Source organism: Myotis yumanensis, unplaced genomic scaffold, assembly GCF_028538775.1.
Source record: "Myotis yumanensis isolate MYYU_CA2020_CCGP unplaced genomic scaffold, mMyoYum1.0.hap1 SCAF_5, whole genome shotgun sequence".
Classification (NCBI taxonomy): domain Eukaryota; kingdom Metazoa; phylum Chordata; class Mammalia; order Chiroptera; family Vespertilionidae; genus Myotis; species Myotis yumanensis.
In genome coordinates, this window is record NW_027223756.1 from 30406970 (window position 1) to 30423489 (window position 16520).

The following is a 16520-nucleotide window of genomic DNA, read 5'->3' on the forward strand; positions in this document are numbered from 1 at the left end:
GGAACGTGCCTCTTTTGCCCCTGCAGGTGGCGGGGTCCCGGACCGGCCGGGGGGATTTCCTAATCCAGACACCCCGGCCGGGTCTGAACACTAGTCCAGCCAGCCGAGAGGCGCGCGGCAGGAGCACTTCGTCAGCTGTCGAGCCGCGGGGCGCCTCACTGAGGCTTCTCAGGCGCAGTTCAAACCGTGCGTCCCGGCCCGAGCGCCTACCCTCGGAAGTCCATTCGATTCAAGAAGCGGGGGACGGAAATACGACGACCCACGTGCCTCGCCCTTTAAGAAGCACCCCCATTCGAGCCTGGCGGGGCGCCCTATAAATCCTCGCGAGAGCCACCGGATTCCGCCCGCTTCTTCCTCTCCGCTTACCGGGACGGAAGGAAGACGGTACTTCCCCGCCCCCCCGGTCTGACCTCACAAGGCAGCGCGGTCTCAGCTGTGGCCAATCCGCAGGCTTATTGTAGGCCGCGGCGCAGAGAGCCAATGGAAAGTCGCGGCGCGCGCAGAGCGTGCCCTTTTCCGCTCAGGCCCCGCCCTTCCGTCCGCCGACTTCCACTCAGCCCTTGGCGGAGGAAGTGATGTCACAGGCCCCATGTGAGCGGATTGCAACACATGCAGCTGCCTGGAGAGAGGGAGCCGGTGTCCTACGTCAGAGCCGCCGCCGCGGAGTCGCCGCCGGGGAGGACCAGCCGCTGCCGCCCAGGACTGGGCCCTTAGGTGAGCCAGGGGGAGGGAGAGGCCAGCGACCCCCCACGGCGGGTCGCGCGGGGCGGGAAGAGGAGGGCCTCTCGGGGGTGGCAAGGAAGGGGGCCGCTCTGCCCAGTGGCGGCGCTAACTCTGTGGTCTTGATGTCTCCGGGCCCCGCCGGGCCGCTCTAGGGAGGAGGAGGCGAGAAGATGGCGGACGACCCCACTGCTGCGGATAGGAACGTGGAGATCTGGAAGATCAAGAAGCTGATTAAGAGCTTGGAGGCGGCCCGCGGGTGAGCGCTGCGTCCGGCCCCCCCAGTGCCCTCTTGGTACCCGGACCCTTCAGGATGGCCGCCCCCGCGCCGCATGGCCGGATGAGGAGAACCAGGCACTAGTCACTCCCGCCTTCTGGACTTTTGGGTAGTTGTCCCCGACCCAGGGGCTAGCCTAGCCGCTAGGGTCTATGCGACTGGCCCGAGAAGGGGTCCTTCCCCCGCTTGGGGGTAAAGAGCCCGGTCCTGGGGCTCGGCCCACTCGACCCCCCTCGTGGCAGACTCCTGCTACTTTTGTACCCCTCCTAGGCCCTTGAACCCAGGTCCTCCCTCTTCAGGCTCCAGGTGCTGCCACCCAACTCGGGTGCTGTTGGGGGAAAGGGCTCGGCCTTCCTTTCCAAACTACCTTCCCTGATTTCCTCCTTTCGCGTTCCTCAGTCAGGCCTCATTAAAATGGCCTCTCCTTCTCGAGCTTCTGGGACTCGGTTGGGTGAAGTTTGGATGGGGCAGAAGGCAGAGGTGGTCAGGGACAACCTCTGACATCTCCTGATTTCTCCCACGATGACTTCCCCCAGATCCTCTAATTAGTCCGGAGCTTCCTGGTTTTAGCTATTCCAGGACCTATCTATAAACTGTAAATGCCAACGTGTACGGGGAGGGGGGGATAGGGGAGGTTTTGGTTGACGGTCTATATCTAAAAATGCAGAATACGGGGCTGTTGATATGAATTGCAGCATCAGGGTCCCTTTTGGCCTCTCTGGAACTTCTGGGGATAGAGGTGCCAGATGCTTGTGGAAATTCAGAATTGAATTAGGTGGGCTTGAGTATCCTTTTCTAAATTTTGATAAGAAACGATAGGTGAGTCCACTGTGGGAAGGGTAAACTAGTTTAAAACTAGCTCTATTTAAAAAAAAATTTTTTTTAATTACTCCTTTGGGGAAGCTGTGTCAGGTATTCCTATTTTTTCACCTAGTTACTTGATTTTGTTCCTTTCTCGTGGAAACTTTTTACTTATAGGAAGTGGGGGGGGGGGTGGGAGAGAAAGTGTTTGGGACATTACTTATTTGTGTGTTTGAGTATTCTTAGAAGAGTGACTTGCCCCAGGCCATTATGAAAGTTTTCAGCTTAAGAATTGAACATTTTGGTTTCCAGCCCAGGTTTGTCCTTGATTGGGAGATTTGCAATGATAGCATTGATTAAGTTCTTAATTGAAGTGTGCTTAGTTCCATGGAAGGCCCAAAGTTAAGACAGGTTTTACCATTGTCTTTTGTTCTTAATAAATTAGTGACAGTTCTGCTTTGGATGAAGCTTCTGAAAGTTTGGTGACTTGGGCTTTTGCTCACTCTAATATGAACTGAAGTAGCAGCTTATTTTTTGTTCTTTAAGTTTGTTTTTCTTTGGATTTAATAGAATATTCAGACCTAATTAATAATCTTACAGAAATTTGAACACAGGTAGTTCTGTGCCACGTGATAGAATGAATAATTTTTCCCCATGTGTAAGAATACTGTACCGGAGGGGGTAATATGGGTCATGACGCGTTGTGATGCACTACCAGGAATTAGCCGGGTTCTTTTGTTTCATTAGGATATTTTTGTTGTGTTACTTGAATTCCTTAATTGAGTATATCTTTTATAAATTGCTGTTGTTGCAGTGTTGTTTAAAATTGTCTCTGACCTGTAGATTTGTTCTCTTATTTAGTTTGGAAGCAGGTTTACACATTAGAGTTTATATACATTTTATCCTCTGAAGAAGTCTAGATTATGAATTCACAACTATAATTTGCCTGATGTCCAAGTGAAGTAACATTGACGAAATAACTCAGCTTAATAAGTAACAGCATTCCTTTCTACTGCTTCAGGAAGCTTATTCTTAAATTTGTTCCTAGCCACTTGAAACTTTTAAGCTCCCCTTTAAAACTTTTAAAGGCTTTATTCCTTTGATTAGCAAGGTTTATTAAAGTTTAATTTTTTTCTTACTGATTTTAGAGAGAGAAGAACATCGATTTGTTGTCCCACGCATTCATGTATTCATTGTTCTATTGTGTGTGCCCTGATCAGGAATCGAATCCCCATCCCTGGCACATTGAGATAACACTGTAACCAAGTGAGCTCTCTGGCCATTAAAGTTTAAATGAAGTTCTTACACTCAACTTTTCTTAGACGTGATGGAGTTAGTTTGGAGTTTTAAACGGGAATAAGCTGTTTAAAATATCTGGGGAATAGTCTTCCTATAAATAAACAATGTAGTTGATAATCATGTCCTACTTTGCCTACTTAGATTTTATTCAGGATTTGGTTGAGCCCATGAAAATTTTTTTTTTTTAAATATATTTTATTGATTTTTTACAGAGAGGAAGGGAGAGAGATAGCTAGAAACATCGATGAGAGAGAAACATCGATCAGCCGCCTCCTGCACACCTCCCACTGGGGACATGCCTGCAACCCAGGTACATGCCCTTAACCGGAATCGAACCTGGGACCCTTCAGTCCGCAGGCCGACACTCTATCCACTGAGCCAAACCGGTTTCGGCTGAGCCCATGAAAATTTAAAATCTTGGCCATCTCTAGCTATCAGTAAAGGAGTCACAAGTTTATTCTGTCTGGCTCAGAGTTTTCCAGTACATACCAGTTTCTTTTTGGGAATAGCAAAATTGTATTTTCATGGCTGAGTTGTGTTACAGTCAGACAGATTATCATAGTGTACAGTGAGAATGCTTTTTCTTCTTTACCCAATACTAAAATATTTAAGGGGAAATGTAACGGACTTTTAAGGACAAACTGAATGGAAAAATGAATCTGTGTGCTGGTGTTTGGGGGGTCAACCTGGGTTTCAGGAGAAAACAGGTTATGTGGTTATTAGCACTCAATAGTGGTGGATTGAGAGAGTTGAGTTGAAAGGGGTGTTACAGTATAACTTGATTTAAATTGGGTGAGACATAGTCACATTAAAGTTGGTGGTAGTTTCTTCTTGATTTATGATTGCTCCTGGTATATTCTCCACAGTTGGTGTAATGAGGACAAATATGTGCATAAGCCAAAACTGGAACTAGGGCCATGAGAATAGAAGGTGGTTGCAGATATTCTGAGTAAGAAACTAAAGCAGGTGAATGGTAGGTGGGAAATTTTGGTTGCTGTTTTTTCCTTGTTTTCTGAACCAGCAAGAAATAGTATTGGAAGCTTTATAGTTTTCAGGTAGTAAAATCATAACCAGCGCTTATTCCATCCAAGGACAATGGTGTAAGTGACAGAGGAACAGACAAAGTTAATTTGGACTAAGTTGTGTCTGTATGTGTTAGAAATATTGTTCATTTATCTTCAGCAGGGAACCTTGAATATTTCAGACATAATGAGCCCTCCAACAGATAATCCATGTTTGAAGATCAGTGCAGTTTGTAAGCTTCATTTGGGTGTCATCGGTGGTTTTGGGGCATTTTTAAAGCTTACTATTTAGTTAAAAATAACTTGTAGATACCTAGACTTTGAAGGAAGTAGAAATTACCTGGCTGTATATAGCTGTCTTCCCTGCCCCCAAATATGATTGGGGGGCGGGGGTGCGGTGTGCTGGATGAGAGACTATTCTCTATTCTCAATAATGCTGGTAAGCAAATATGGGGGGTTTCCCCATACCAAGCAGTACTCCAATTCTTAGTGATCACCAGCCGAGTGTCCTACAATTCAGTTCACTTCTGACACTGAAATTAAGATCAGATCCCACAAGGTAAAGGGCTCAGTCCCACAAGACTACCCTACTTGAAAACCTGGTCCTACTTCTGATCCACAGGCTATAAATTGGGGGTTCAATAATTTGCTGCAGTGGCCCACAGAACTCAGGGAAACACTTTATTTGTGTTTATTGGTTTATTACAGAGGATAATACAAAGGATACAAATGTACAGCCAGATGAAGAGGTACATAGGGCAAGGTCCAGAAGGGTCTGAGTGTGGGCACTTATGCCCCTGTGGACCTAGAGTGTACTACCTGAATTTAAAGTTCAATACATCTTGTTCAGGAATTTTATAGAACATAATCTGCAGCATGCCACTTTCTTTTCCCCTTCCTTGAGGTCCATGTATGGAACTGAAAGTTCCAATCCTGAATTCATTTGGTCTTTCTGGTAACCAACCTCATCCTAAAGCTATCTAGGAGCCCTATGCTAAGTCACTTAATTAGCATAAACCCAGGTGTGCCCCAAAGGATTCCTTATGAATAACAGAAACAATCCCATCAAGGAATTCTAAGACCAAATTGATTTCTTTCTTTTTTTAATCCTCATGAGGATATTTTCCTATTGATTTTTTTTTTTTTTTTTTTTTTTTTTTTTTTTTTAGAGAGAGAGTGGGAGAGGGAAAGACAGAGAAACATTAATGTGAAAGAAACAAATCGATTATTTGCCTCCTGCACAGCCCCGATCAGGGCCCAGTCTAGGGAGAAGCCTGCAACCGAGGTACATGCCGTTGACCAGAATCGAACCTGGAACCCTTTGGACACTAGGCTGAGGCTCTATCCACTGAGCCAAACCGGCTAGAACCAAATTTATTTCTTATACCACATGATTTTTTTTAATCTCCACAAAATTTCTTACATTGTGTTTAATTAAAAGTAATTTTGAGAGCTCATTGTACAGGTTTTGTAAAAATCTTATAGACAATAAAATATATACAAATTGTTAATATAATTTGAATAAGTTAAATGTGTTTGAATACCTTCCTCAAGTGAAAATTGTTGATTAAGAACATTAGCTTAAATAATACTTGGAATGTTCTCAAGGCAATGAATTTGAGAGGTAGTAAAGGGAAGAGGGGCAGATAAGAGTATATTTGATAGAGTGTGGTGGTGTTCCTCCGTCCACTTCAAGTGTCACAGGCTGCCTGCCTCAACTCTGAACTTGTCCTAACAGCCCTTGTATTCTGGCATGGTGTTCTATGCACTGTGAACCTAATGAACAATTACTCTCTTTGAATTTCAACTCTTGACAGACTTCTCATTGTAGTAGCAGATATACTTATCCTTCCAGGAAAGGAAGGCCTACTCTGGACACACTCCTAGGTAAGCAAGAGTACCTAATTAGAATACCATTTAAGGCCTATTGCAATGTGGGTTATAGGTGACTATCCCCCATTCCCACCTTCTCCCCACACACACACACACCAGTTGGACCCTTTTTAGCAAAGGGCCCATTTTCTTTGAGCTTGGGGTTGAGAATGTGCCCAGTGCAGCCTCTGGTGCTGGAAGGTGTTCAGTTGTGAGAAAATGTAAAATGTCAGTTTTATAGCAGGACTAAATGGTCTTTAATCCTATTGAAGAGTCAGAAGAAGAAATTTGCCTCTTTTCCCTAGATCTGCTAGAACTGTCCAACTGAGAATTTGGGACAACAAATTTCTTCTGAGTCCAACTTACTCTCCAGGTATCTCAGAATAGAACCTTCTGGGATACATTCTGTAGGTGGCTCTTAATTCTTCAGCAGCCTGCTCTCTTAGTGAGGGGGAGAAGGGATAAGGGAGTTTCTAGGCTCTTCTTTGCATCATGTTAGAAATTATGAGGTTTCTCATTTGGGGACACTGTCCTCAGAGAGTACAATGAAGTTCCCTCTGATAACAACTTTATCTTATTGCCACTGGACACACTTTGAACTTTGCCTACTATCTGTTAGAAAAGGAAAATTCCCTTTTTTCTTATTTTTGTCACTTTTCCTGAACAGGTGTATTTTTCTTCCTTTAATCTAAATGCATAGAAACCAAGAAAAAGAATGGTTTTGCTTTTATTCCCAACCCAAATATAATGGAGTTTAATTAAGAGCCTTAATTTTATTATTCTCTTATAGATACAAAAATGAAAACATTAAAATAGACATTAAAGCTGTCTGTGTCCTTTCTCTTTCATCTACTTAATTTGTATGTAATAGGTGCCTTATAACTCTTTATATGTTTGCTTTGTCCTTTTTTTAACCCTCCAACTTACTTTAGACCTTTTTTAAAAAAAAAAATTTTTTTTTTTTTTTTATTGATTTGAGAGAGGGAGGGAAACATTGATTGGTTGCCTCCCACATGTGCCCTGACTGGAGTCAAATCAGCGACCTTTCAGTGTAGGGGACATTGCTCAAGCAGCTGAGCCACACCCACCGGGGATATATCTTCATTTTTCACACCAGTTTTCAGACGTGTGGCTTCTCGTCCTATGTATGCTTTGTCTTTTATCTTGTCACCATCCTTCCTACACAGTTCAGAAGAGTTGACATTTTGAGATGCCTGACACTGTTTCTTGTCATGCAGATACTGGTTCTGTAAGTCTTCTGTTTTCACATTTTCATTTGAATCTCTAAGGTCACTTTAGCAGAATGATCCTAGTCAAAACAAAAGTTTGTCTTTTCAGCCCTGCCAGTGTGACTCAGTGGTTGAGCATTGACCTGTGAACCAGGAGGTCACACAGGGCACATGCCCGGGTTGCAGGCTTGATCCCCAGTAGGGGGCATGCAGGAGGCAGCAGGTCAGTGATTCTCATCATTGATGTTTCTATCTATCCCTCTCCTTTCCTCTCTGAAATCAATTAAAATTTTTTTTTAATTTGTCTTTTTATGCTCTATCTGTGGCCCTTTAAATTATATTGTTTTCCCCAAACTAACAACTAGGTATATGAAAAATGAAGCCCACAAATGAATTTTTACTAGTAACCAGTCAGCTTACAAACTTCATCAAGCATCTGTTGTGAGTTGGGCAATAGACATTTGTAAGAAATGTGTAATACAGTGAGAATGTGGTCTGACACATAACCCTAGTGTGATGATATGAACCATTTCCAGCCCCATATTAGTAGTAAGTACATAATAACACGGTACACATTGAAGGAGGTATAGTATAAGCAGATAATTAGGTCTCGATTAAATATGTTGGACATTGTCAGAAACCAAAAGATAGATATATAGATATTGATTTCTGAGAGGAAGGGAGAGGGAGAAATAAAAACATCAGTGATGAGAGAAAATCATTGATCAGCTGCCTCCTGCATACCCCACACTGGGGATTGAGCCTGCAACCCAGGCAAGTGCCCCAGCTGGGAATCAAACCCTGACCTGGTTCATAGGTCAACACTCAACCACTGAGCCATGCTGGCCAGGTGAGATGTAAGAAATTGAAGTACAGCCGAAACCGGTTTGGCTCAGTGGATAGAGCGTCGGCCTGTGGACTGAAAGGTCCCAGGTTCGATTCCGGTTAAGGGCATGTACCTGGGTTGCGGGCACATCCCCAGTAGGAGATGTGCAGGAGGCAGCTGATCGATGTTTCTCTCTCATCGATGTTTCTAACTCTCTGTCTCTCTCCCTTCCTCTCTGTAAAAAATCAATAAAATATAAAAAAAAAAAAAAAAAAAAAAAAAAAAAAAAAAAAGAAATTGAAGTACAGTAAGGGACAGTGCTAGATTCTGTTTGTACTTTTCTGACTTTGAAGCCTGTGATCCTAACATTCCGTACTCCCTTGCTCTTTGATTAGTATTTCTGAATAGAAATATCTCCCATTCTTTTCTGAAAGAAAGACTCTTGTCCAAGGAGATTGGAGTTTACTAGAAGGAGCAGGTGTGCTGAGACCCAGGAGCAAAGATAAAAGGGAAACAGGCATGCTGTTTGCAAGTCTATCCTAGGAAAAACTTGGGTACTGAACATACTCGTTTCTAATGAGAATCCATAAAGCAAGTGAGGGGAATAACTTGCTTTTAAACCCCTCCCCAGAAGCTAATTTGTGTGTTAGAAAGATTAACAGGAAGTCTATGGCTTCGTTTTATTTGAATAGTATTTACATAGTGGTCAAAAAAGATAGGAGCTGGATTTTCATTTATAGAGTCCTGTGTAGAACACTGGTAATGAGTCCCTACTGCTGGTTGTGATTGGTATCTCCTGACTTTGCACTAATGTGAGAACACTAGAGAAATTTTCCAGCTTCTGTTGCTTCCCTGGTGGAATATTCCACTAGGTTAATTTTGTGAAGTTGTTATAATTCTTTTAAGATGAAGTAAATGTCTGTACTTGTAGAAAAAGTAATGCCCATCAGATATATACATTTTGGTTTTAGATAACAGTAATCCTGCTGAGGATGATACTAAAATAAACTTTATAAACTGTCTACTGAAAAATTTGGGGACAACTGATTTATTCTGTCCTCTAGCATAGAGGTTGTTTTATGTTAGGAATTAACCACTTATTCATTCATCAAATGTTTGAGTGCTCACTGTGTGCTAAAATGATTTCTGCCCTCAAGAGGCTTATATAGACCCTAGTATAAGCAATGTGTTGTTTTATTGATCCTTGGTGGAAGAAAAAAACAGGTCACACCTTTGAAGTGACTGATTCTGGATTTATCAAAATATGGAACCCATTCCATAACTGTAGGCTAAAGCCACTTAAGCTTTTGTATAATATAACTATTTAAAGTTTTAGAGGAGAATGAATTTCACTCTCTTATGATATATTTAAAAATAGTTTCTGGTGTTCTGGCCATATTGTTTTCTTTTTTATTGCTTTCAGAGAGGAAGGGAGAAGGAGAGAGAGAAAAAAACATCAATGATGAGAGAGAATCATTGATTGGCTGCCTCCCACTGGAGATCAAGCTCAAAACCAGGGCAAGTGCCCTTGACCAGAATCGAACCCGAGACCCTTCAGGCTGCAAGCTGATGCTCTATCCACTGAGCCAAACCAGCTAGGGCTGGCCATATTATTTTGAACTATATTTTTGGCTTGGTACTTTTGTTCTATTGGAAGATTTGGCAAGTCCTCTGATCCAGTAAAGGTGATCACCTGCCACAAGGTCAACATTTCTCTCTCTCTCTCTCTCTCTCTCTCTCTCTCTCTCTCTCTCTCCCTCTCTCTCTCTCTCTCTCTCTCTCTCTCTCCCCCCCTCTCCCTCTCCCCTCCACCACCTCCCTCCCTCCCTCCCTCTCCTTAGATTGACTTCAGCACCACCTAACTGCCTTTTTTCTGTGCTATGATGATAATTCTTTCTGACCGATACCATTAAAGGTCAGGGGGCTAGGGCACAAGGAGCTAGAGTTCCATCTAGTTACCATTTAGTGAACACTATCTACTATTCATGCTAGGTATTTGATATATATATTATCTTAACAGAATCCTCATGACCTTGTAAACTAAGTAGAAACTGAGGCCCAAAGAGATCTGTGTAATTTGCTGTAGGTCACACAGATAGGACAGAACATGAACCCAAATCTGTCTGATTCTAAAACCTTTGCTAACTCATAACCACCTTTCTGTTCCCATATTCAACCCATATAAAAAAGATTGCTTTAGTCTCATTTTTTTTAAATATATTTTATTGATTTTTTACAGAGAGGAAGGGAGGAGAATGATAGAGAGTTGGAAACATCGATGAGAGAGAAACATCGATTCAGCTGCCTCTTGCACACTCCCTACTGGGGATGTGCCTGCAACCAAGGTATATGCCCTTGACAGGAATCGAACCTGGGACCCTTCAGTCCGCAGGCAGATGCTCTATCCACTGAGCCAAACCGGTCAGGGCTAGTCTCATTTTTGTTTTGTTTATTTTTAATACTCAACCAAGGGTATGTTTTTATTGATTTTAGAGAGGAAGGGAAACACTGATGTGAGAGGAAAACATTGATCAGTTGCCTCCCATACGGGCCGACCAGGAATCAAACCCTGATCAAACCTTTTTGGTGTACGGGACAATGCCCAACCAACTGAGCTGGCCAGGGCAACTGAGGTTTAAGTTAAGCTTCGTGGGCCTGAAAAGGGTATAGGATGGCAAGCTTAGCCATCCATATCCTCAGACTAGTCATCAAACATTGAGATGAAAAGCTTCTTGGAGAGCATATACTTTATTTTTTTTTTTTAATATATTTTATTGATTTTTTACAGAGAAGAAAGGAGAGAGATAGAGAGTTAGAAACATTGATGAGAGAGAAACATCGTTCAGCTGCTTCCTGCACACTCCCTACTGGGGATGTGCCTGCAACCAAGGTACATGCCCTTGACTGGAAACGAACCTGGGACCCTTGAGTCTGCAGGCCGACGCTCTATCCACTGAGCCAAACCGGTTAGGGTGGAGAGCATATACTTTAAATCCCAACCAGAGACTATAGTAGGCCAGGGGTGGGCAACCTTTTTGTGAGTGCGTGCCAAAACCAAAATCTCTGACTCAAAATTCTTCTGCGTGCCAACCCTAATTTTTTGAGAACATGTTACGCCTACTTGATATCTCTTAAGGTGTATGTATGTGAAGAACCTTGAAGAAATAATAAAATTCATTCGAGCGACAAAAACACAGTATATGATGATGAAAAATACATTTATTTTTTAATGTATACATGTACACTGATAGGCCAACAGAAAACTTTATGACTCCGTTTGATATTATCAGTGGGACTTTTGCTGCTGCATCACTGATGACAGATTTTACATCAGGTTTATATTTCGTGACGTTCAGAGATATGCACGAGCTACTACTTTCATCTGTCAGGCTACTCCTATTACGAGACTTAACAAAATTCATCACTGAGAACAAAGATTCACAAGTGTATGTGGATGAAACCAAAACACTGGTCGGATCTAGGAAGGCAGGGAGAGTTAAGGCAGAGGCATAGAAATTGCTCTTCCCCTCTTTCGTCAATCCATGTCTATGGTCTTTAAGATAACTTGTTATGTAAAATTATTTATCTAAGATGCACCTACCCTGAATTTATCTGAAAAATAAAAAAAGTCGATATTGAGGAAAAAATTGTAAATGGAAGATTATAAGAGAGGGTTTCGCGTGCCAGCAAAAGTTACTGGGATGCCATGTTTGGCACGCATGCCAGGGGTTGCCCACCCCTGTAGTAGGCAGTCTGGCCCAAACCTAAAAGTAATTCTATTATGTGGGGATGATGAGATGGATGGCAGGGCATTTCATGAGGAATGAATGTTCTACCTGGAAAAATACGGACATCTCTGAGCCTTGACAATTCACTGGTTGTTAGTGCTGGGGTTAATGACAGCAGCTTACCTGCAATCAAGTGGGCTCTGTGAATTTCTTCTTGGGAGGGGAGGAGAAGTCATAGAATCTCAAGAAGTCAGGCCAAGACTTCTTGCTTAAAGGTGTAGGAAGCAAGTCCAACACATTGATTCTCAATCCTAGTTATGCATTAGAATTTTTCTGATTCTACTTGAATCAATCTATTTGAAAATTGAGATTCCCTCTTACCCACAGTTACCACACTCATGTTCCCTACTTAAGAGCTATTGAATTAGACCTGGCTCAGGGTCTGAGCATCGACCTATGAACCAGGAGGTCACAGTTCAATTCCTGGTCAGGGCACATGTCTGGGTTTCGGGCTCAATCCCCAGTAGGGGGTGTGTAGGAGGCAGCTGATCAATGATTCTCTCTCATTATTGATGTTTGTATCTTTCTCTCCCTCTCCCTTCCTCTCTGAAATCTTTTTTTTTTTTAATATATTTTATTGATTTTTTACAGAGAGGAAGGGAGAGAGAGAGAGAGTTAGAAACATCAATGAGAGAGAAACATCAATCAGCTGCCTCCTGCACACTCCCTGCTGGGGATATGCCCGCAATCAAGGTACATGCCCTTGACCGGAATTGAACCTGGGACCTTTCAGTCCACAGGCTGATGCTCTATCCACTGAGCCAAACCCGTTTTGGCTTTTTTTTTTTTTTTTTTTTTTTTTTTTTTTTTACAAAAGAGCTATTGAATTAGAATACAGGAAAAGGGGATCTTTTGATTTTTTTTGTGTTGTGGTTATTTGGGTTTTTTTGGTATTTACTTTTAGAAAGCTTTTCAAGGATTCAGAGTTCTCATGCAAATTAGTCAGTGGACAAGATGGTGGGAAGCACATTTTTTTACACCTATTCTAAAGTGTCCTTCAGCATTGTTGATGATGAGCTTTCATAAGATATTTACAGGTCACCTCTGGCCAGGTGGTTAGAGTGTTGTCCCAACATCCCAAGATTGTGGGTTCGCTCCTCAGTGGGCACATACAAGAAGCATCCAATGAATACATAAATAAATGGAACAACAAATCGGTGTTTCTTCCCTTTCTCTCTCTAAAATTAATAATTATTTTTTAAAAGATACTTACAGGTCAGAGTGCCTATTACATTTCCTTGTTATGACTCACCAGAAGCCACCTTGTATCCAAAGGCTAGAACTCCCTAAAGTTACACAAACACACAAAAAGACACCACAGCCTAGCCCTAGGCTTTGCTCTAATTACCTTGAGTTTTCTTCCTTAGAGACCTTTCAGTACTGGCAGTTCAGTGACAAATATTTCCATGTTCATAGTGCTCAGGGACCATGAAACATTGGATTGGATGAGTAACTGGTAGGACTACCCTGACCTCCCTCCCATCCTAGAGAGAGAGATTTTTCCTTCAACAAGTCTATTTAGAGAGTGAGGGAAAGAAAAACTATAGCTATATGGTTTTTAGTTTTTGGTTTTAATTCTCTTCCTGAGTGTTGTCTAGTTTTATTTACTCTCCATATTTAGCCTATTTACAACTCTTTCCTCCTGTCTCCCAGCTGTTTTATTTCTCAGAAGTTAGTTCTCTGGGTAGAAGCATTGATGAACCCTTCTTTGATAGGGAAAGGGTCCCTGGAAGCCTTATATTAGCACATTGTTATGTGTTGTGTCTTCCTTTGCCAAATTTTTACAACCTGCATGTTGATCATTGCTGTCCCTGCTGATTCACTAGCTCTGGAATGAGTGTCTTTGATTTTGGAAAAGGGATATAGTGACAAAGCAGAAGAGTGGGTGAAAACTATTAAAACTTAAAAAGGGTGTAGTTTGCATACGTAGCCAGCAGTTCCTTGGCTTTATTTCTTATGCTTTCCTGGGGTTGTTCACTGTACTTTAAAATGAAATTTGTATTCGGCACCCTTGGTTTTTTTTATTTTGGTGTTTACACAAACTGGTTTAACAACTTTAATTTGATTGGCTTGCCTGTAGAGTGAGTATTGTGTTTGGAAACTTTCCTGGAAAAACTTTAATCTGCTTGTATTAAACCCAAGATAGCCGAAACCGGTTTGGCTCAGGGGATAGAGCATCGGCCTGCGGACTGAGGGGTCCCAGGTTCGATTCCGGTCGAGGGCATGTGCCTTGGTTGCGGGCACATCCCCAGTGGGAGATGTGAAGGAGGCGGCTGGTCGATGTTTCTCTCTCATCGATGTTTCTAGCTCTCTATCTCTCTCCCTTCCTCTCTGTAAAAAATCAATAAAATATATTTTAAAAAAATAAATAAATAAAAAAATAAACCCAAGATAGAAAACATCAGAAATTATAAAGTAGCCTTTAAACTTCTAAAGTGGAAGCTATTTAGTAATACTTACTTCCTCTTTACCGGTCAGGTGTCTTATAATAAAGATGAATTCAGTAAAGGCTACCCCCAGATGGTGTTTCCCTTGGATGAGGTAGGGAAAGTCACAAAGGAAAACTAGTGAAAGGTAATTTTTTGAACATTAGTCAAAATTCAGGAGTAAGAGGCCAAGACTAACTTGGAGCAGTGTTTCATGTTAAGCAACTTGGTAGAGATTTATCAAACAAGTTTTTGGCAAGCTACACTTCTGAACCTTTATTTTTTTTTTTTTCAGAGAGAGAGAGAAACCTCAATCTGAGAGAGATACTTCCATCAGTTGCCTCCAGTATGCACCCTCAACCTGCAACCTTTCAGTACACAGGACAACACTCAACCACCTGAACCACTCCAGCCAGACAGCTGAACCACTATTTAGTTGGAATCCTATAACAAGATTATGTTCTTTGGTATCTTCACTACTTTGTCCCCTCTAGAAGTTACTTGGATGTGAGTGGAAGGTTGCCCAACTCTGGTGACTCTTCAGTAAAGTTACTTAAGAAATGCCTATATCGCCCTAGCTGGTTTGTCTCAGTGGATAGAGCATTGGCCTGTGGACTGAAGGGTCCCAGGTTCAATTCTGGTCAAGGGAACATGCCTGGGTTGCTGGCTTAGTCCCCAGTGGGGGGCGTGCAAGAGGCAGCCAATCAATGATTCTCTCTCATCATTGATGTTTCTATCTCTCTCTCCCTCTCCCTTCCTCTCTGAAATCAATAAAAGTATATATTTTTTTTTAAAAAAGAAATGCCTATATCTTATTAACCTATCTATGGTAGAAAGTAAATCATTGCTTATCTTTTTTTTAAATATGCTTTTTAAAATGTTTTATTGCTTTTATAGAGAGAGAAAAGGAGAGGGATAGAAAGATAGAAACTTTGATGAGAGAGAAACATTGATCGGCTGCCTCCTGCATGCCCCCAACTGGGGATTGAGCCCACAACCTGTGCATGTGCCCTGACCGTGAGTTGAACCAAGGACCTCTTGGTTTGTGGGTTGACGTCCAACCACTGAGCCACACCACCTGGGCAATAGCTGCTTTTTTTAAGATCTTGTTTTGTCCTCCACATGGTTATTTGCTTTAAGGATTTCCTTCAGGCATTTTGGGTTCTCTCCATTACTTTGTCCCAACATCATCTCTATCCTCAAATTTTCCATCTTTTTTGTTTGTTTTTTTAGTTTAGGCGTTTATTTGAGCCATACTGACAACATATGCCAGGGAGCAAGCTCTCAAATTCTCTCAAATGTTCCATCCTTGGGTGTTTTGGTGCCTGTTTGTTTCCTGAGTTATGAACCATTGCTTCTGCTATCCTTGGAGCCCCTTCTCATTCCATTCCCTACTGATTACCTTTTTGCTAGTTTCATCTCCTAGGAAACTACTCTGTAAATCAGAGCACATCAGCATTTAGAAATTGAGCCCTTTTGAGAAATAACTCCCTTGGTCCCTAAAGATTCCAGGAGCCTCTAGGGTGAAGAAAAATGCTCTTGAGAATTGTTCATCTGAAAGGAAGTACAAGCCAGGAAAGTCACTATTCAAACTTATCTGTCTTTCATTTTCCCTATCTTATATATTTTCATATTGTACATTTGCATAAGTTGACAATCCCTGTGTAGAGACAGGTAGGTGGCACCTACAGTCTAGACCAGTGGTCGGCAAACTCGTTAGTCAACAGAGCCAAATATCAACAGTACAACGATTGAAATTTCTTTTGAGAGCCACATTTTTTAAACTTAAACTATATAGGTAGGTACATTGTTACTAACTTAATTAGGGTCCTCCTAAGTCTTAGGAAGAGCCACACTCAAGGGGCCAAAGAGCCGCATGTGGCTCCCAAGCCACAGTTTGCCAACCATGGGTCTAGATAGACTGTGTTTGAAGTTAAATGTTTCCAGCCACTCCCAGAACGAATTCCTTTTCTCTCTCTCGGCCTATGGGGTTTAACATAACTCCAGAAAGAATTATCAGAAAAGTTTCTTGGAAAACCCTCTTTAGAAACCTTGAAAGATAAATTATTGGAAGAAAAGCAGTTTGTTGCATATGAGTGCTTAAAAATTGGGTCCAAAGAACACTCACTGAGTGTAAAGAGCTTCTTTTTTTCTTTTTTGTAATAAAAGATACATTTGTTTCATTTGGAATTCTTTTTCCATCTAGTTCAGAAACTGGAATGAGGCCACAGGTAGAACTTTATTTATGTCTGATTTTTTG

The 16520-nt window shown here is 42.0% G+C and overlaps 1 protein-coding gene across 1 annotated transcript in view; it reads left to right on the plus strand.

The window, feature by feature from the left end:
• Positions 1 to 594: 594 nt before the first annotated feature.
• ETF1 (eukaryotic translation termination factor 1) overlaps positions 595 to 16520 on the plus strand; it is a 35025-nt gene continuing 19099 nt past the window's right edge. The window contains exons 1-2 of the mRNA XM_070414896.1: positions 595 to 714; positions 876 to 979. Of these exons, the coding sequence (XP_070270997.1) occupies positions 894 to 979 (86 nt within the window). The 5' untranslated portion in view covers positions 595 to 714; positions 876 to 893. The remainder of the gene's footprint in view (positions 715 to 875; positions 980 to 16520) is intronic.